We start from the raw sequence: 21067 nt of genomic DNA on the forward strand, positions 1-21067 counted from the left end.
ATGTCACACATGTATACACACACACACACACACACACACACACACACACAGGAAAGCCGGAGAAAGCAGGAAAGGGATGATGAGACCTAAACAGCTGGTATAAGCCCCTCTGGTATCACTTCCCTACCTCATGTCAAGACCAAGTTAACAGTACTAAACAAGCCTTGAGTTATCAATCCTCCACCAACCCAAACTGCATTTCCTAACGTCCTTACACACCCCAATCACGAAATCGGCTGGTAATAAGCATCAGGGAGGATGCACTTGCTCCCTTGCACTCAGACATCTTCCTTCACCATCACACTCCCCATTCGTGTTTCATGTAAATATCAACATTCCCATCAGTTTTGTGACGTGATTGCTGAAAATATATCTGCAAAAGTCTTGTATCTAGAATTAGACTCACTCTAAGCTTAAATAATTTGATAATCATGGTCTCTCTGCTTTTTTTCCTAAATGTCAAGCTCACTGCTCACAAAACTTTTTTCCCAGCTTAAGTCTCCTTGATTTTCTTACTTGTGGACTTCTTAAACTGTGTTCCAAAATTCTTCTAATTCAAGAGTGATGAGAGACAATGCATGACAGATGCTCTCTTATCCTTGGCTATATTCTTTTTCTTATTTATTATTTTAATGTAAATCCTTGAACAGCCTTGTTTGCAAATGTCTTTCAATTTTTGTTTTGAATTCCTTCCTTTATAGATCTATCCTTGTAAATTCAACATAGTAATCCAATCCAACAAAAAGCTTCAATGGACATAAAACATGAGCACAGTACAATACAGGATCAAGACACAGTCTTTGTATCCATAAAATGATGAAAAAATGAAATCATTTGAAATTATAAAGTAAGTTAAACATGTGTTAGTGCTATTTAGAGCTTGTCATGAAAGTTTATAGAACATTGAGTTTTGATGCCCACATTGCACGATTTCCATACATCTCTCAAAGGACATTTTAAAAAGTGAAATCTAATTCTATTACTAAAACTAATAGGATACATGCTAGTGGGCAGGAAAATTAATTTATTTCTTAGACCCTATTATTTGGCAATCCTATGCCACTTTGTGAATGTGTATTTTTCCTTTATTGAAAATAGATTCTCATACAATATATTCCTAATTATAGTTCCACTTCCTCTACTTTTCCCAGTTCCATCCCACCTCTCTGCCACTCCAGATTCACTCCCTCTCTCTCAGTCTCTAGTTAGAAACAAACAGGTTAGTCAGAGATAATAACTAAATATGACATAATAAAAGATAATACAAACAAGTAAGAACGGTCATATTGAAGTTGGGCACAGTCACCCCGTAGGAGGAATAGAGTCTTAAGAGCAGGCACAAGAATCCAAGACCAACTAGGTCTCACTGCAAGGAATCCCATAAAAATACTAAGCTAATAGCTATAATATATACACAGAGGATCTGATGCAGACCCACATAGACCCTGTGCATGCTACTTCAGTCTCTCTGAACTCATGTATCCCTTGTTTAGGTGATTCAGAGGGTCTTGTTCTTCTGGTGTCCTCCATCCCATCCTGTTTTTACAATATTTCCATGTCCTCTTCAATGGGATTCCCTGAAATCTGAGGGGAGGGATTTGATGGACAATTCCAAGTGACTCTTCTCACACTTTTTCCTTCCACCCAATCTTATTCCAACCCGATCCCCCAACTCCTGTCCCCACCTACCCCCAGGTTGATCATAAAATCTATTTTATTTCCTCCTCCCAAGGAGATCCCTGCATCCTTCAGACCCTTCCTCTTTACCTAACCTCTCTAGACCTATGGATTGTAGCTTGGTTATCATTTGTTTTATGGCTAATATCCATTCATAAGCGAATAAGTACCATATCTGTCTTTCTGGGTCTGGGTTACCTACTTAGGATGATTTTTCTTCTAGTTCTATCCATTTTCACATGAATTTCATTGAGTCATTTTTAAAAACAGGTAAATAATACTTCATTGTATAAATGTGTTACATTTCTTCAGTTGAGGAACGTTTATGTTGTTTCTAGCTTCTAACTACTATGACTATGCTACAATGAACATTGCTGAGCAAAGGTCACTATGGTAGGATACATCATTTTTTGACTATATGCCTAAGAGTGGATCTCGAGGTAGATCCACTCCCAACTTTTTAAGTATTTGGTTGCCATAGTGGCCGTACAAGTGTGCAATCCTATCAGCAATAGAGTGTTCCCTTTATTCCATATCCTCCTGAGCATGAGCTTTCACTTCTATTATTGATCTTATCAGGTGTAAGATAGAATCTCAAAGTAGTTTTGATTTGCATTTCTCTAATGGATAAGAATATTGGGCCCCTTTTTTTTTTTCAAAAGGTTCTACATTTTATTACTGGAGAAACCACTCCCAACTTAAACATGATCAAGTCTCCAGATTGAAAATGTTGAACTTCATCTTGTAACACTCATCAAGGATCACGATTCATCATTAATTGTTTTGCCATTCATTGTTGACTCCTTACAGACCCAGCTTCGTTCTCCTCCAGTGTCTTCTCTTGGCGTTGTACCTGATTTTGTTGCCAGTTTTCATCCGAATCCACTGAGGAATAGGACGATTTTGCTTTTGTTTCTTGGCCAGGAATCGCTTGATTCTGAAAGTCTTGTGAGAAGACATGGCGAGAAGGCTGGGCGGGCAGGTGGCACACGATGGCGAAGGAAAGGCGAAGAGCTGGGCCTTTCTTTAAATGTTTCTCAGCCTTCTGAAATTCCTCTACTGAGAATTCTCTCTTTAGATCTGTATCATGTTTTTCAATTGGGTTATTTCTATTGGATGTGTAGTTGGTAAAAAATACTTTCCCACTCTGTAGGCTACCGGTTTGCCTGATTGACAGTGTCCCTTGTCTTACAGAAACTTTTCAGCTTCATGAGGTCCCATTTAATAATTGCTGATACTAATATTGCCTATACTATCAGTGTTCTGTTCGGAGAGTCATCTATGTGGCAAAAGTGTTCTGGCTATTCTCCACTTTCTCTTCCCTCAGCTTCAGTGTATATGATTTTATGTTGAGGTCTTTGATCCACTTGAAGTTGTGCAGAGTGATAAATATGCATTTGCATTCTTCTACATGCAGACATCCAGTTTGACCAGCACCATTTGTTGAAGATGCTGGCTTGTGTGTGTGTGTGTGTGTATTTCTGGCTTTTTAAAAAAAATCCAAATTCGAGTGTCCATAGGCATGAGGATTTATTTCTGGGTCTTCAATTTGATTCCATTCATCAATGTATCTGTTTTTATGCCAATACCATGCACTTTAAATATTAATATAGCGCTGTAGTATAGCTTGAAATCTGGGATAGTGATACCTCCAGAAATTCTTTGATTTTACAGCACTGTTTTAACTATGCTGTTTTTGTTTTGTTTTGTTTTTGTTTTTACATGAAGTTTAATATTGTTCTTGCAAAGTCTGTAATGAATTGTGTTGGAATTAAAAACGGATTGCACTGAATCTGTAGATTGCTTTTGGTAGGATGGCCATTTTTATTCTGTTAATCTCACTGATCCATGAACATGGGAGATCTTTCCATCTTCTGATATCTTCTTCAAACTCTTAAAAGATTTGAAGTTTTTATCATATACGTCAGTCGCTTGCTTAGAGTTACTCCAAAATATTTTATATAATTTGAGGCTATTATGAAAAGTGTTGTTGGCATGATATCTTTATCAGTCTAGCTACTGATTTGATTGTTTATATATAAACATATATGTATACATTTATATATATGATGGATTGATATATATGTATACATTCATAAATATGATTGATTGATATATTGACTTTAGTTACACTTGTATCCAATCTCTTTCTAAAAGTATTTCTCAGCTGTAGGAGTTTCCTGGTAGAAATGTCTAGGATCACTTATGTATACTATCATATCATCTGCAAACTATTTGGCACTCCAAGGCCACTTCATATTTCTTACACTCGTTGCTAAAATAGTCTAATAATTATGCTTTTTTTGTATAACTAGGTTCTAAATAGTTGGTCATTTGAAGAAAAATGGCTGACGACACAATGGAATTGTAACACAGAGTGACATCCCATGATGAAGGCCTAAACTGATGAAGAGATCTTGCCAGTGACTCCCAAGCTGTATCACATTGAAGCAGTTTCATGGATTTAAGTGGAGCCTCTTTAACTGGAGACAGCCCTTTTCTTTCTTTCTTTCTTTCTTTTTTTTTTTTTTTTTTGGTTTTTCGAGACAGGGTTTCTCTGTAGCTTTGGTGCCCATCCGGGAACTAGCTTTTGTAGACCAGGCTGGCCTTGAACTCTCAGAGTTCCGCCTGCCTCTGCCTCCCGAGTCCTAGTGCTGGGATTAAAGGCGTGCGCCACCACCGCCCGGCCTGAGACAGCCCTTTTAAACTGGGGCCAAAACATGTTATATCTACGCATGTCTGAGGGAGGCCATTGAGTTAATATCTAAGTCCTAGTGTGTATGCATATTTTAACATAACGAATTGTGAATACACAGAGTCCTGGTGTTTGAACTGGTTGTCTTGAAACAGCTCCCGTCTGAAAATGAAACTCATAATGAAAACAGTGCTGAGTTTTATAATATCGCATTTTTAAATAATTACCGGTTTGTAAATGTCATGCTAAATTCATAATTAAGAAATCGAAATGCGATATGTCATTTTGACAAGCAGAAGGTATTTTTATTCTTACACAAGTTCTTACATTAACATTCAGAAACAAGGAATTCTCTATAATCACCAGTGACTAGCCAAATCATTAGAAACATTCTGTTAAAAATCAAGCAGATATGACGAACTGCGAGAGTATAAATATAACATTACTGAAACTTCTTTAAGATTTCTAACTGCCTTATTATCCTTGCATTTCTAAGTTTTACCTAATGTCAAAAAGCAATGCATTTAAAATGCTAACTTAGGAAAGGGAGTAAAATTAAGAACATTTTTAGCTACATGAGAAAGAATGAGTCCAACACTACAATGTATTTACTAAAAGAGCCAGGACACACGTGTTTGGGAAAAAAGAAGCAGAAAATCAAAATGGGGTCATCACGGACATTTGGAAGTTTCTATTTCCAGTGGATCCACAGCGCCACCCGATGGCCACATCCATAGGATAGCAAGTTAAAACTACGTGTAAATATTGATACATTTTATCATAGCTCTGACCTCAGACACAGCATAAGCGAAACAATTTCAACAAACTCAGATAAAAACCATCATTTTACTCATATTCACTAATGCAAAATTCTCTCTTACACATATTTACTTTGCTGAGAAACCAATTTTTCAACCTATACAATTTATTTGTTAAATGCATATCTATTGTGAAAGACACATGTTTAATAAAAGCTACTGTCCGTTCAGTATACATTTTAACTCTATTGTTATTTTTCATTATATTTCCCCTGAAACGGTTAATTTCTAGGTATTGAACTTTATAGATATGCCCTTTAAAACCTCATATAAACTAGTCATAGTATTAGAAGCCACTTAAGTCTCTCTTTGGCATAGTCATAATGTAATTGAACCCTTTTAGTTTCATATTAGAGATACTGGATTAAGAATTCCAAAGGTCTAAAGAAATATTGCAACACCATTGCTCTTTTAAGATACATTCTGGTTGCAGTAAAGTTGTACTCAACCCAGGACTTGGACCACTATTAAAACAATTACAATCATATATTAAGAGTTGCCACAACCTACAAGGTCATCAATAAAACCCTCTATTGCTGACTAAAAATATTGTTCAGATGAAGACCAGCCTGAAACATTGCCTAATGACAATGGGAAGAAATGGCTTACGAGAGAGAGCATTTTCCTTAAATGTGAGTGATATTATCCTGGAAGCCCAGAATATCTACTTCAAGGACTGTATCAAATAGTCACAAGAGTGAATGGATGAAGGCATGGCCTGCTTTATTTCTTTATCCAGAATATAAATCTCATTCTCATCTTTTTCCTCAACTTAAACTTTGCATATACTTTATTTGACCTTCTCAAAACATAGTAGTAATTTTTAACGTTCATGATTCTGCTTGGAACACACTACAGGGCCTAACAGTCCTGTGGAAAGAGCTCACCTCTAGAAGCAAGGTCACAGAAAGGTTATCTCCCATCCACCAAATTGTGAAAGCAGCCACACAAAAGAAAAGCTAACTTTGCAAATAAAGTAGTGATATGCAGATCATCTTATGAATATGAAGATGCATGACCTCTTGAAGGAGTTCTCCCAACTGACTTTTGAGAGGTGGGTTTTACAGAAACATATTTGTGGTGTGTAGTCATAAGATTTTATGAAGAACCTTGGTGAATATGAGTTCATGAGGTTGCATAATTTTTTTCTCAAGAAATGTATTACTTGTGGATACTTAGGCGGTTTAATCAATATTTTCTTCTGTTCTCTTAGTTACACAATCTCCCCTAACATTGCTGATTGACACGGCCCATTGGGACATCCTTAATATATAGCGGTATTTCCAAAGTCTGTTGTGCAATCAGCTGCAAAAATATTTTCAGCTGGTAGATATGATAATTTAACTGTTATAGATTTTTTATGATAGTACTACTAGTTTTGAGCTAGAGCATGGCTTCACATTGGCCAAGAAATACAAAGGCAGACCACTGAATATAAACACTTAGGGAATTTGACCCTAAAAGCTTTTAGTGACTGTAAGAAATGATACTTTATAAAATATGGTACGAACAGAAAAATAACCATGATTTATACTTTAACATGTCTCCTTGAACAGATGATAGTTATTTCATTGTAATTTACTTACTTATTTATTTATTGAGCTGTATATCTTTCTCCACTCCCATCCCTTCCTCCCCCTCCTCTTCTATTCTCCCCCATAACCACCACGTTCCCAATTTACACAGGAACTCTTGTCTTTTTCTCCTTCCTATGTAGATCCACGTAAGTCGCTCTTAGGGTCCTCTTTGTTGTCTAGGGTTGTGGACTATAGGTTGGCTTTTCTTTGCTTTATGTCTAGAAGCCACTTGTGAGACTTAATTTGTAAAGACTTAATTTGTCTTTCTCTGTCTGGGTTACCTTACTTACTATATTTTTTTCCTAGATCTATACATTTGCATGCCACTATCAAGATGTCATTCCGGTTGTTTTGTTTGTTTTCATTTTCTTTATCCATTCAATGGTTGAGGGATTGGAAAGAGGGCTCAGCCATTAAAGGCTAGGCTCACGACCAAAGATATTTAATTGTAATTTAAAGAGTGGAGCTATACCTACCAGAGTTATGCATGTTTTCACTCCCATCAACCTGCCGATGACATGAGACCGATACACTAGTTCTTCTGAAGGTTTTCCTTACCTACATGAGACCGATACACCAGCCGTTCTTCCGAGGGCCTTCCTTACCTTTAGCTTCCTCACAGCGTCTCTCACGACTTCTGTCCCCTTTGGCTGCTCCACTTCTGTGCTGCCAAGAAACTGAACATGAGCACTCATGAGACACGGGCTTCACTAAACCACCTGGAACCAACATTCTGCATACGGGAAAGTTAGGCAAAAAATTCAAACACAAATCCTAATTCAGGAGAGCAGTTGTTATTCAATTTGTACATAGCACACGAAAATACGTTATTTGACCATTTATCATTCCTATTTTTCAAAAGATTTTTTAAAAATATAGTTTACTATATATTTTACTTGAAGATCCTACTAGAAAGAAAACTGAAATTATTTCATTGTCTCTGAAGAGATAAATTTAATCTTGAGTTAAAAGTTAGTAAATATGCTAATTCAGTGTTATTGACTTTTTATTATAATGGCTAAATATTGTAATCAGTCATTTCCTCAAGGCTAAAATAACATCCAGAATGATGTGCACTTTTGAAAGTTTAAGTTCAAAGGATATACATGCTTTACGTAGTAACTGCATTAAGCTGTAATAGAATCTTTAATGTTTATCATTCCAGATAAGCATTTTTCTTTGTTTTCAAATTACTAAACTCCTATAATATGTAGAATCCAAAAGTCATATTTTAAAACATTCAGTATACACTGTTCAATAACATATGTACACTAAATTTATAAAGTAAAATATACACGACCTACAAATTCACTATTTTTCTAAAATAACCCTGAAGTTGCTAAAGTTTTGTTAAAGCTTGGGAATAATTCCCAGCGTGAATATCCTAATAATTATGACCTTGTCAATCAGTGCCTGTGCTGGAACCACATTAATTCTGCCAACTTAGCCCACCATGTTAACTCACTGCAACAGAAATCTGTGGCTTCTCTCCTTGAAGTGCTCTTCATAGACCGCAATTAATCAGTAAACTCATCAAGTGTACAAAATTTCCCAAAGACTATTCTGTTCTTGTCATACACCACAGATCACTTCTCATAGATACGGGGTGTGTGCACATTTTAGAGGAAGTGATTAAGTAAGGAATCCTGATAAGATTCTGTGTGTTAATGTGCAGAACGGAAGAGAATAATAAGGTCGAAGCATCTCATTTTCTTTGCTTCGATCTTGAAAAATGAACTAGGAATTCATCTAGGTCCTCATTTTTCTTTCTTCTTAAAAAAAATGATGTGCATGGGTGTTTTGCCTACTGTACGGGTGTCCTCCTGGAACTGAAGTCACAAAGAGTTTTGAGCTCTCACGTGGGTGTGGAGAACTAAACTGGGGTCCTCTCAAGAGCAGGCAGTACTTTGAAACACTAAGTCATCTCTCTAGTCCCTCCCATTTTAAAACATGTTCTCTGTCCTGTCCTGAGAATTACTGTGATAGAAAATTAAGCAATAAAATAAGGAATTTCCTTTATCAAACATATCAGACTCTCTAGGGATACGTTCAGGAAATTATTTTCCTGAGGCTGATTCTCTGCACCGAAGTTTGTGAACAGCTGGCAGAGAGCAGTAGATGGAAGTAGTAGACAGAGGACAAAAATGTGAGCTGAAAACACTGTGGCTTTCCCTCTGAGGAGGTCATTCAGGGATAAAAGTATGGTACCTCTGCACTGAGATCAGGACTAGATTATGTAAGATACAAGACTCTATTTTTCTAACTAGGACACACAGGTTACCTCAAACAACTATTCCTGAGGCTTAACACAAGCTCTCCTAATGGTGACACCGTGTTGTTGACTGATTGGGTGTACACAGAAGACTAAAGAAGGAGATTTTTTGTTTATGAAGTGGGTCACCCTTTAATCCCAGCACTCGGGAGGCAGAAGCAGGTGGATCTCTGTGAGCTCGAGACCAGCTTGATCTACAAGAGGTAGTTCCAGGATAGGCTCCAAAGCTACAGAGAAACCCTGTCTCCAAAAAAGAAGGAGGAGGAGGAAGAGGAGGAGGAGGAGGAGGAGGAGGAGGAGGAAGAGGAGGAGAGGAAGAGGAAGAGGAAGAGGAGGAGGAGGAAGGGGAAGAAGAAGAAGAAGAAGAAGAAGAAGAAGAAGAAGAAGAAGAAGAAGAAGAAGAAGAAGAAGAAGAAGAAGAAGAAGAAGAAGACAGTGACAGCTAAACGTAGATGGACACCAATTGGTCTGCCACAGTCTTCTGTTTTACATCAGTGTTTTTAACCCTGGTCTCATGAGAGATCTTCCCAAGGCTGAGTGCAGTTATCACCTATGCCTACCAGTTATATTTTATAGGTCTGCAGCAGAGCTAGGATGTCTGCACATATTAATCTCCAGAGCTGGTATGAAGGTGCCAGGGATTTGAAAGCACCATGTCAGGTCACAAAAAGATCAAGGGTTCAAAAATCAGAAGGTTCAACAGAAAAGGAGCTTTATAGATTAAAATTTAATGGATATAGGATAGACTCCTTCCCTCAGCTTCTCTGAATTTTTCAAAGCCAGTGACAGACTCACCACTAAACTATCATTAGCAAGAAGAGTGAGGGGCTACTGCTTTATAAAAAGGATTTGAGAAGCTCAAACATGATGTACTAGAATGAGCTTGCTAACATTTTCACACTCCCAATCTAGAGCTCCTTCTAGTACATCATAAGACACACACTCCAAGTTTAATCCCAGCATCACGTGAAACATATTATGCCTGTAATCCCAGTTCTCTGGAGGTACCAAAGCAGGAAAATCAAAATTTCAGTAGATAGGCATGGTGACACACTCCTTTAATTGCAGATGGAGTTCTGTGAGTTAGAGGATAGCCTGGTCGATGTAGTCAGTCAGAGAGTGAGGCCCTTTCCCACACACAAAAGGAAAAAATCATTCCCAGCTAAACAAGAAGTTCAAGGTCATTGACACAGCTAAAAGTCATGTATAATATTGGATGATTTAACATTTTTCAAGTAATGTTATGGAAGTTGGGAATGAATTAGAGAACAAAATGAAGCAGGCAAGCAGACAAACAAACAAACGCCCTTATTCACTGTACCGGTAACATCAGCATTGTCAGTAAAAATTGTTTTAAATACAAATTCCAGTGGCTCATAAACAACGAAGGACCTAACCACACAATTCTGTATCTCTTTTCCACAATCCTCACGAATGAGAGGAATATACCAGGAAGCCTAACAGACAACCCCATGGAGATGGAGAGAGAACAGGAGAAAAATGACTGCATTCCACCAATCAAAGTTACAAGTTCCAGGGTAATAGAGGCAGCATGGTGGGAATTACAAAAGCACATGTCAGTGCGACACCATACCCCAGAGATGTGGGGACAAATTACAAAAATCCTACACAGAAGCCAGAATCAACATAAAAGCAGAAGGGGAGAAACTGGAAGGAGGAAGCTGTTCAGAACAGGAGGAGCTGGAGAGAGCAGAAGAGGAGGTGAATGAGAAACTGTGTACGAGAGAGAGAGGGAGAGAGAGAGAGAGAGAAAGAGAGAGAGAGAGAGAGAGAGAGAGAGAGAGAGAGAGAGAGAGAGAGAGAGAGAAACATTATGGTCTCAAAGGCTTGAAGACAGAAACTGCAAAGATCTTGGGTTCCCAAGGAGTTGTTATGATTCCTCAGAAACACCGCTACTACAAAGGTCTTGGGTGCAAACTCAGAAGAGATGGTAGGAAGAACAGAAGGTGGGGTCACTAACACCACAAAGTTCCCAGAGTTAGCAATGCAGTTGCTTGCTGCTACTGCTGCTGGAGGCAACAAGAAGGTCCATCTGTTGTAATCTACTGACCTAAACCCAAAATGTTTGGGGCAATCCTAGTCTGTACTGAAAAGTGTGGCAACGTGGTATATGTTTTTCTCATAATTTACAAGCTATATCTTCTCTTTATTGATGTCTCAAGATGTCTTTGATAAATACAGCTCAAATATCTACAACTATAGATGTTATTTTATATTCCACACAGAGGAAATGCGGGATCTCTAGGTTCAATGTATGGAAAATTTACAGTTTAGTGAGATGTTGACAGTGGTGGCGCACGCCTTTAATCCCAGCACTCAGGAGGCAGAAGCAGGCGGATCTCTGTGAGTTCGAGGCCAGAATGGTTTACAAGAGCTAGTTCCAGGATAGGCCGCAAAGCTACAGAGAAACCCTGTCTCGAAAAATCAACAAAAAAAGTGATCATCTCACAGTCTAAAGTCTACTGAAATTGGAAGTATGAAAATGTTCATTAAGTTTGCTAGTGCACAAAATATCTGCACTATTAAAGAGCATATTAAAATGTCATATTGGATTAATATTTATCAAAAAATGAAAGTGGCACAGAGCTCAGTGACGTCATTCCCCTGCTCTTTTATTTTTTGTTGATATTCCTTCATGCCATCATATTCACAATAAGCACTGTACAGAAGTATGGAAAAGTTTGAGAGTTCCACCCTCGTTTTCAAGGATTACTTAAAATGAACTGTTTTGAAGCTTGTGGTAGACTTTGCTTCTTCTTTACCAGAAGAGGGCAGTGTTGCACAGCACTACACAGCCATTTCAACGGCTATGTTTGCTTCTATCACTCCAGAAAAGAACGTGTAGAACAAAATGTAAATAAGTTAAAAATAAAAACAATTAAGTAACTAAGGGTTTATCCAGTCTGCCAAGAAATGTGTCATTATCTAGCACACGAAGGTCTTAATTTATAACAAAAATATAAAATGTACATTTGACTTCAAATTTAAAATATTCCTCTTTATTGTATGTCTTTGCTATATATTTGCTATAAGTGTTAAGGGGAAAGCATGTTAAAATATATAAAAAAATCTTTAAGACCAAGATTAATGAATAAAGAATCTTGGCGGCATATTAACTAATGATATTCTGATTAGAGGAAAAACAGGCAAATGAGAATATAGCCTTGTATCCAACAACACTGACTATAAATATCATAGGATGAATCTTCTAAGTCAACTTGACATGATTACATTTTAAATGAATTTTAAAAAGCACTTTTTATTTAGTCAGGTGGTGATGGTACACACTTTTAATCCCAGCACTCGGGAAGTGGAGACAGGTGAAACTCTGTGAGTTCGAGGCCAACCTGGTCTACAAGAGCCAGTTCCAGGACAGTAAAACCCTATCTCAAAAAATAAACAAACAAAAAGTGCTTTTTAACCTTTTTGCCTCACAATCAACTTAGGAGTTTAGCTGTATACAAGAAAGCCAGTTTAATTAATAGATTTATTTGGCTGAATTACCATGTTATAATGCCAAGCAACACGGGAAAAACCATTTGTAAAAAGCGCATCTTCACTGCCAGTTGCTAAAGAAAGGTCAGATTCGATTAGGTTTAAATCTGTTACTTGATTGCCAAAACAATGATCCCGAAAGAAATAAATTAAAATAGACCCACTAAAAAGATAGATTTTAATTTAAACTTTAATTGCTCTAAAGGGCACCTTTTAAAATAGGTCCAAAATATTTTGGTAGAGGATTAAAACTAAGCTTAGCATTGATAGACTTATATTTTGAATGTATTTCATTTGAAGTTTCTCACTTTATTTCAGCGTTTTCTATGAAATCACATGCTCTTATTATAGACAGATATGGGGTGTGTTGTTTCAGTAGATCCGTGCTTTTAAGGGACGATTAGGAAATGTAAGCCCAAACAGACCTGGTTTCTGCAAAGGAGAGCCTATGCAGGCTACTAGGGCTCCCATTGAGCCTGAAACTCACAAGCAGTCAAAGGCAGAAGGATGCCTTTTTCAGCTTCAGGAGTACCACAGCCTGGTGCCCTTCGGGGCAGGACTGGGGCAGCTGGAGTGAAGCGAGGAATCCCCTTGCAGAAATGCCAAGGAACTGAGAGCGAATATAAAATGGATGTTTACAGAAAACAACAAGCAGGGGCTTCATAATGCACGTCTCAACCACATGACGGTAAAAATTGCAGGGACGACATCTTGAATTTTGCAGGAAAATGGATGGAGCTAGAAAACATTATTTTGAGTGAGGTAACCCAGACACAGAAAGACAATTATCACATGTACTCACTCATAGGTGGTTTTGAAACATAAAGCAAAGAAAACCAGCCCTCAAATCACAATCCCAGAGAACTTAGACAACAATGAGGACACTAAGAGAGACATACATAGATCTAATCTACATGGGAAGTAGAAAAAGACAAGATCTCCTGAGTAGATTAGGAGCATGGGGACTTTGAGGGAGGGTTGAAGGGGAGAGGGGAGAGGCAGGGAGGGGAGAAGAGAAAAATGTAGAGCTCAATAAAAATCAATAAAAAAAACAATATGGAAAAAATTCAGGGACAACAGAGGTACTCCAATCCCACCTCATCATTTGAAAGAGGGAATCTGGACATTAAGGAGGTGAAGGAACTTTCTGAGGCCACAAAGCCTGTGAAAGAATCCCAACCCTCCAAACTCTCTCTCTCTCACACACACTATTTATTCCTGTTCCTTTAAGCAAACTATAAAAAAAAAAAAGGGAAGTGACATGGCCTATTACATCTGGCTAACAGTTGGAATCACATGACTCTCTTTACCATATGCACCTGAGTAGCTAAGGTTTAGACCATCTATTCTCTTATAAAATACACTGAAAACGCTGTAGGGACAAACAGGCTTCTGGGTTGATCTTCAGGCAATGAACTGAATTCAAGAATTCCATGTTGTATACAGTCAAATCCTCAACATCTGTCTTCTCATTCATAAACAGGAGAACTCAATGCCCAGGTTCCCTCTTTAAAATGACGAGGTGGGATTGGAGTACCTCCGTTGTCCCTGCATTTTCACCGTCAAGTTGCACGACATTTTCAGCATTGCAAGGACAATCAATGAAATTAATTTAGACTGAATGATTAGAACGAATAGTCACCAGAAGAAAACAAGATGAACCAATCACTCAAAATGAAAAATCAAGAGGAAGGAAAAGAAGCACTTGAAGTCATCAGGTTTAGAGTCTGGCTGGGAGGCAGCAAGGGCCCTCACAAAATACACACACACACTTTTTTCTCTCTCTCAAAATTGTATTGCATTTAATAAATATTTAGATTTTCTTTAATTTTCATAATTTATTTACAATATTCCTTGCAATTTAATTGAATACACATTGTGAGGCGAGCGACAAATTTAGGATAACTACACATGTTCAGATGTCCTCCATGAAGCGTTATTCTGGTTTTCAGAGGATCCGAGCATATGCCTTGCGAAATAAGGTATTAGATGCATAATAGATGTTAACAAATAAGATTATTTTTCAATGTCGTTTATAACAAGCCATTAGTATTCTAAGGAATATTAATCCTACGTCTAGACAACACACTTTTTCAAAGGTGTGCTGGTATATAACTATCAGTGAAAGAAAATTGTTGCAATTTTCAACCCTATTGCCAATGTTAAGTTTTTCAGTTACTGTATTAGCTGTAAAACAGCACTGAACACAGTTCGGTTCGTTTTATGTCAATTTGACACATGTTAGAGTCATTTGGCTATTTTTCTGATTTTGAAGCTCAGCTATCTTTCTTTCTCAAGATGATTTTATGTAGGCTTTTTTCTCAACACTTGACATCACTCATCACTAATTTGCACTTGGTTTTCACTGTGGTGCCCAACTGGTTTTGTCTGAACTCTCCTGTATGCTTCTTTTTATTGACCTTTAAAAAAAATCAATGATAAAATATTCCAGGGCAGCTCCTGAGTGCATTTTTTCAGCAGCCCTCTGAGACTTCTAATCCTGGTATTAATTTAGACCTTTAGGTTTTTATTAGAATATATCTAAAAAAAATTGAGAACTTCATTAGTGGCTGTCATTCCAAATGTAAGAAGAATTTCATTTTAATTATACAGTCATGCATTGCGGTATAAAAGGGGGATGCATCGCTGTTTCCCATTTCATGTTTGATTAATATATTACATATTCAAGCTGACTGTTTTCACGCAGCAGAAATAGATTTTAAGATGAAACTTACGATGCATATTTTCATTTATTAATGGAGCTGTGACTCAAGCACTTGGCAAACAGCTGAGTTAAAACTAGTGAAGTATGAATTTTCATTTATCAATGTGCCTAAAGTTTAGAGTATGTATTTTTAACTTTTAAAAAGATTTATTTTAGTTTTACTTAAGGGTGTGTTCAAGTGTGTGTCACGTGAACACGAGTGCCCAAAATGACCAGCAGAGGGCACTGGAAACCCCGGAGCTGGAGTTCCCGGTGGTCGTGGGTGCTAAGAACTGAATTTTCGTGGGTGCTAAGAACTGAATTTTCATCCTCTGGAGAAGTTGCCAGCACTCCTGACCAGTGAGCCATCTCCCCAGCCCCATACTTTTAATTTAAATGTCTTTTACACACACACCATTTCATTCAATTTCTTGCCCATCAGTTTTACTATAAAATTCATATCGGACTTGGTCTTGACACTAACTTCATTTTGTTTAGCTAAAAAATGACCAAAAGCTGGTCAGGGGAGATGGTTCAGTAGGCAAATATGCTCGTCTGCCTAAAACTGATGACCTGAGTTTGGGTCCCATATAAAAAGTCTGACCTAGTAGTTGTCATTGTTTTTACATAATTGCATTGTTTCTAAGACAAGAGGGAAGGTTGTGATAGGAGAATCACCTGGGATTTTGCAGGCCAGCTAGCCTGAAGTACACATCACAGAAGCAGTAAAGAAGAAGGCAGATGGTGAGAATGGACCCCTGAAAGCTCTCCTCCGCTTTCCACACTGTTCTGTGGCAAGAATGAGGCTGTACACAGCGAAGACTAGGCTTGAATAAACTAGCATTAGAATCTATGAATTTTCCTTTATCAATATGCCTAAAGTTTAGAGTACATATCTGCACTCCATTTCAGGACTTACCCTGCATGCCTTTCAAAAACAATCTGTGAACACAGAAGTCAGAAGTGCTGCTTACTCCATGGGAGAAGTGATAAATAAATGGTATTTTTCCTCTGCTCCAGAACCTAGTCACTCATAAATATTGAGGTTGAAACAACTTTGCAAATGCAAGACACATCGTCAACCAAAGCTCAAGGAAACTAAATTCAATAAAATGTAATAAAGACTCTGAGATTTATTGCCCTCTTAGCATGATTGTTTATCTGGAAGTAGCATTTCATACAGCTAGCAAGTTGGCAAAGACTTCTGCAGATCATTGATGGCATCCGCTACATGTTGGAGGAGCCTTTGTTACTAGGAGCTCATCAGCCAAGCTACTATGGCTATGAAAAATCTGCAGGAAGGAGCACAATGTTTGGGTTGTTAGCGAGGTGGGGCAAGTGACGGTTTTAAACAGTTCTTTTATCCAGCAAAATAGATTCAAGGGGATATTAAGGTTGTGGTGACTTCTGTTCCACTTACAAATGAATATTCAGAGACTTATTAAGATGAGAAATTTATTACTTAACCACATTTAAAACAATACAAATCTCTGGGTAAGTACTAGAGTCAAATGTGTTGCTTTGGTAAACATTTGACCTCAGACTGACTTTTTATCATACCACAAAGTCTAACTTTATCTGCAGGGAACAGTAGCATGTCTCTGACCCCATGGAGATCAGGCTTGGAATCTTCATTCTATACCTACTTTGGTTTATCATTCTATGCCCCATAAAGTGTGTGCAAATGGCATTTGCCTCAATTATTTTAAAAATAATATCTTCCTAAATGGATACCAGGTCTTCCTGGTTGTGCTTCGGTGACTCTGTTGTCTCCATGTACTACTACTCTAAGGACCAGCGGCAATACATCTAGCCAAGATACCCAATTACCGCACAGGCCATTAAGGCAACGGAGCTTTATTTAGTAAATTAGTGTTTGATCGATCTGTCTCATTCAGAAAGGATAATGAAAGCTATTTTCTAGATAAAAGCCTTATAGTTTCCTTAATTAAGTTGCTCTAGACTAAATAGTTGAGGAAGATTGGGGAAAACAATTGTTATTAAATGTTTTTCTTGCTTCTATACTGCTAAATGAAAAGGAGAGAGGTCATTTTTCAAGACAGTATTACTGGTGATTTACATGCCCTTAGAATAATTTCAGGCATCTAATAAATGGAAATTGGAGATTTAAAAAAGACTGTAACATACATACACATGTCAGCAATATAGTGGACATGCAAGGTATTATTTATGAAATGTTAAATTTTAAAACCGTCACCAAACACAGCATTAAATGATGAGGTGATAATTATATTGAATGCTATCATTTGTCCAGAAAACTATTTTCCAAATTTAGTAATCTAGTTTATGAGATTATTAGAATTATCTTTAATAAATGAAGTGTATGAATGGACTGTGCATGGTGATCCCCTTAATAAGATGATGCAGTTGGTTATATGTGGTACAGAAGAGGTTCCTCTGAGATGCTCAAGCGACACAATGGTTCATCACATGGAAACTGTTTAAAACTTAAAACTTTGTTTTGTTGACCCACCCACTACTGCAAATAAAGGCACAGTATTTAAAAAAACAAGATACAAACCATTTCAATGCCCCTAATTTATGTGTATATATTTAATACTAGGTAAATGGAAAGATAGACTTACTAACTTAAGGCAAAACATTCGACCTCTTGATTATCATTTTTTCATCCGAATAATGCTTTTTCACCAACTTCACCACACAGCTAGAAAAGTCAACAGACAAATGAGATTTTGGCCACAGAAGCACATCTGGCTTACTACATCATGATGTTAGACATTATTAACTTACAGGTAGATCATTACTGCACAGGAACATTTGATCCCGCACTAGTAGCATATCAATTGTTATAATCTATAGATTACAATGTGTTTCCTCATATGGAATTATTTGTAGCAGAATGACTATAGATTATGAATTAATATGCTGAATATATGAACAGGTGAGTCGGGTTTCAGTATGAGAAAGGTGATATAGATAAAACATAGATAAAATATCTGAAACCTAAGAAATGTAGGGATAAGAAAAGGAGAAAAAGATCAGAAGCACCTGTCATGCAGGTGCCAGGTGCCAGGTGCCAGGGGGAAGTGTAGGGAAAAACACCCATCATGGAGAGGCAACAAGAACTTAATGTCCAAAGAGAAGTGGTTTTCCTTTGAAGCAAGAAGCAGCAAGGACGTTCAGAAGAGAGGTGAAGACCGGGGGACGTTCATGAAATCTTATCTAAGGTTCCTATGGGGCTAGCATTCTCCTTCAGAGAAAAGATAGAGCCCCTGATAAAAAGAAAGCACACAACAAAAACAACAAAACAATACTACTTCACATCAAACTATATTTAAAGTAGCTTAAATTCATGGACTTTTAGAGCCATGGATTTTAAAAAAATGGGGGAAAAAGAAAGCAAGCCAGAAACTTAGAAAGAGGAGTGTAGCACAAAGCCACACAATCCTGTGTAGTTCCTAGAAGTCATTCCTAAAGTAAGCAGTATTTATTTCACAGAAGCTGGGAGGTAGAAATAGTTAACCATGGGATTCAATGCTGAGTGGACTTAAACGCTGTCTATACGTGTGATTAGACTTTGAATAGCAGCCATAGTTATGAATTCCCAGGTAGACGCGTTTGACAGCCCATGAAGTGTCAAATAATCTACTAGACATATTTATCTTGTATTTCTAATTGCTGTGATGATAAAAGCGGCTTCTCTGTCATTACTGACTTCCTTTTATCACAACATCCCTTCCATTTTCAAGTTCCTTGGAGGTGTAGTCACCAGTTTCAATCAAAGAGAAAATAATCATTAACTGCTTTTGTCATTACATTTTATTGTTTATTGCCTATATAAATAATGTTCCTCGTTATTTCTAGATAAATAGAAATAATTCAATCATAAGGTAAGTTTTGGATACGAAATCAACATTAGGGCATCACAGGGAGTATATACTGTGCATGTCTACACAGACACACATATGCATATTCCCATTATGTAGGACAGGATATGGATGCTAGATAGAACTGAAGGCTTAGATTTAACATGGTCCAATTTAGTATAAAGTTCTATATCCAGATTGATGTGGAGTGTTTTAAAAACCCAAATAACTTTCTAGAATCATTTAGGACATTTCAAATGTACAGATCATAACATCTTGTCAGTTCTACTTTTCAGGATAGAAACACTTTGTAGACAGAGCTTCCTTATCTCTGTATTATTATTAACACTGGAAGTTTGATGTCAATGCATTTTCTTCCATTGTACAGGGCAGTGACAGCTGAGTTATTGCCGCTGATTAGAACTCCAAAGTGTTATTGCTGGTGTGACTTTAGAGATATTCTGTTATACTGAACTACAGCAAGGTAATTGTTGCAAAAAATGCACTGAGCCAGTTGAGTTCAAGGTTTTTAAAGCAGAGTTGCCAACTCTTTATATTTTAATGCTTATACTTAGACATACAAACACTTATATACAAATAGCTAACAGGTTGAACCAGTCTGATGGCTCAATAGCTAACGGTGTAGTAAATAAAGGTAATAGCAAAGTCCTGAGTTCAATTCCTGGCTCCCACAAGGTAGCAGGTAAGGGCAGAAGGGTATCTCTGACCTCGACCTGTGTGCAGTCATATGAATGCCTGTGCTGCATAAACAGCAACAAAGAAGTGGATTCTCTGAGTCACTCCTGGGGTCATGAGGGCTTTGATCACATAACTAGACTATACTCAAGACAACTACTGGTATGACACCTCTCCCAAGTAAGAACAAAGTGTTTATTCTTACTGGAGGATGCATAGTTCAAGGTATAGCTTAGAAGTCACTAATCCTGCACAAGACACCAAACATGGGAATACTTGGCCTTGGATTTTCCTCTGATAAGACTTCAGAAATCATAAATTACAATGTATGGATCTTTACCTCCAGCAGCAATAGTGGACTAAGAATTCATAAGAAATTTCATTAATATACCCTTTATTGCTATTGTTCTTATTATTAAATGATTTTTTTTGTGTGTGAGACAGGATCTCACAAAACTCAGGCTGGCCTTGATCTTACTATGTAGCCATGGGGGCTCTACATTACCAATCTTTCTGCCATAGTCTCCTTTGCTGTGTGACCATGGTCTGTACCCTCTCAATTGTATTTTATTTTTTTAGCTTAAATTTCTTTTATTCCTTAAACACACATGTGCACACATGCATGCATACACACAGATGTACACATGCACATGAGTGCACCTCCACATCAACAGCAACAACTGAATAAACAGAAGCAGGTTTGTGGGGGTACGGACGGGATAGCCTCAGTTGATGGGCATCGCCTTCCTTCTTATTCAAGTTGGGGTCTCGTTTGCCACAGAGAACAGGATTTTCCTGTCTTTGCATCCAACCTCGCTGTAGAAGCCTTGGGAACACATATGTGCCACATGGTGTCTGGTTTAACATGGGTCCTGGGGGTTCTAGCTCAGGTTCTTGGGCTTATATGGCAAACGCTTTCCTCTCCGAACCACCTCCTCAGTCCATCTTCCAACTTAAACACCTGTGAGCTTCTGGTTCTTAGACGTTCTCAAACCAGAACCTCAGACTCACCGTGAGGCTCCTCTTGTTTTCTATCATTTATAAAATACAGAAGAAATGTCTTACCAGTATATAGGCCTGATAAGGGGACTTAGAGTTCTCCTAATAGCAAGCTAACAAAATTCACACCTTGTACAGTTGAGTAAATTGCTGACTGCTACCTGAAACCTCAAGGAAGGTATTTGATTTCACTTAGCCTCAACTTACTCCTTTGCAAAATGAAGTCGTAATAATAGCCAATCCAGATAAGCACATAGAGGATCTT

At 37.6% G+C, this 21067-nt stretch overlaps 2 protein-coding genes across 4 annotated transcripts in view; both read right to left on the bottom strand.

Moving 5' to 3' along the window:
- Nucleotides 1-21067, bottom strand: part of Gulp1 (GULP PTB domain containing engulfment adaptor 1) — a 210703-nt gene that overhangs the window by 33335 nt on the left and 156301 nt on the right. For all 3 annotated transcript variants that reach the window (XM_050159174.1, XM_050159173.1, XM_050159172.1), the window contains one exon: nucleotides 7373-7444. In XM_050159174.1, coding sequence (XP_050015131.1) covers nucleotides 7373-7444 — 72 coding nt within the window. The remainder of the gene's footprint in view (nucleotides 1-7372; nucleotides 7445-21067) is intronic.
- Nucleotides 1758-4191, bottom strand: LOC126511792 (60S ribosomal protein L39-like). The gene has a single exon (XM_050159175.1). The coding sequence runs from the start codon at nucleotides 2635-2637 to the stop codon at nucleotides 2482-2484; it is 156 nt and encodes a 51-aa protein (XP_050015132.1). The 5' UTR covers nucleotides 2638-4191; the 3' UTR covers nucleotides 1758-2481.

Source organism: Alexandromys fortis, unplaced genomic scaffold (genome assembly GCF_014885135.2).
Source record: "Alexandromys fortis isolate MF-2015 unplaced genomic scaffold, M_Fortis_MF-2015_v1.1 scaffold_65, whole genome shotgun sequence".
Taxonomy (NCBI): Eukaryota; Metazoa; Chordata; class Mammalia; order Rodentia; family Cricetidae; genus Alexandromys; species Alexandromys fortis.

Coding starts and splice junctions, on each gene's coding strand:
- LOC126511792 (XM_050159175.1), bottom strand. CDS start 2,637: ATGTCTTCTCACAAGACTTTCAGAATCAAGCGATTCCTGGCCAAGAAA.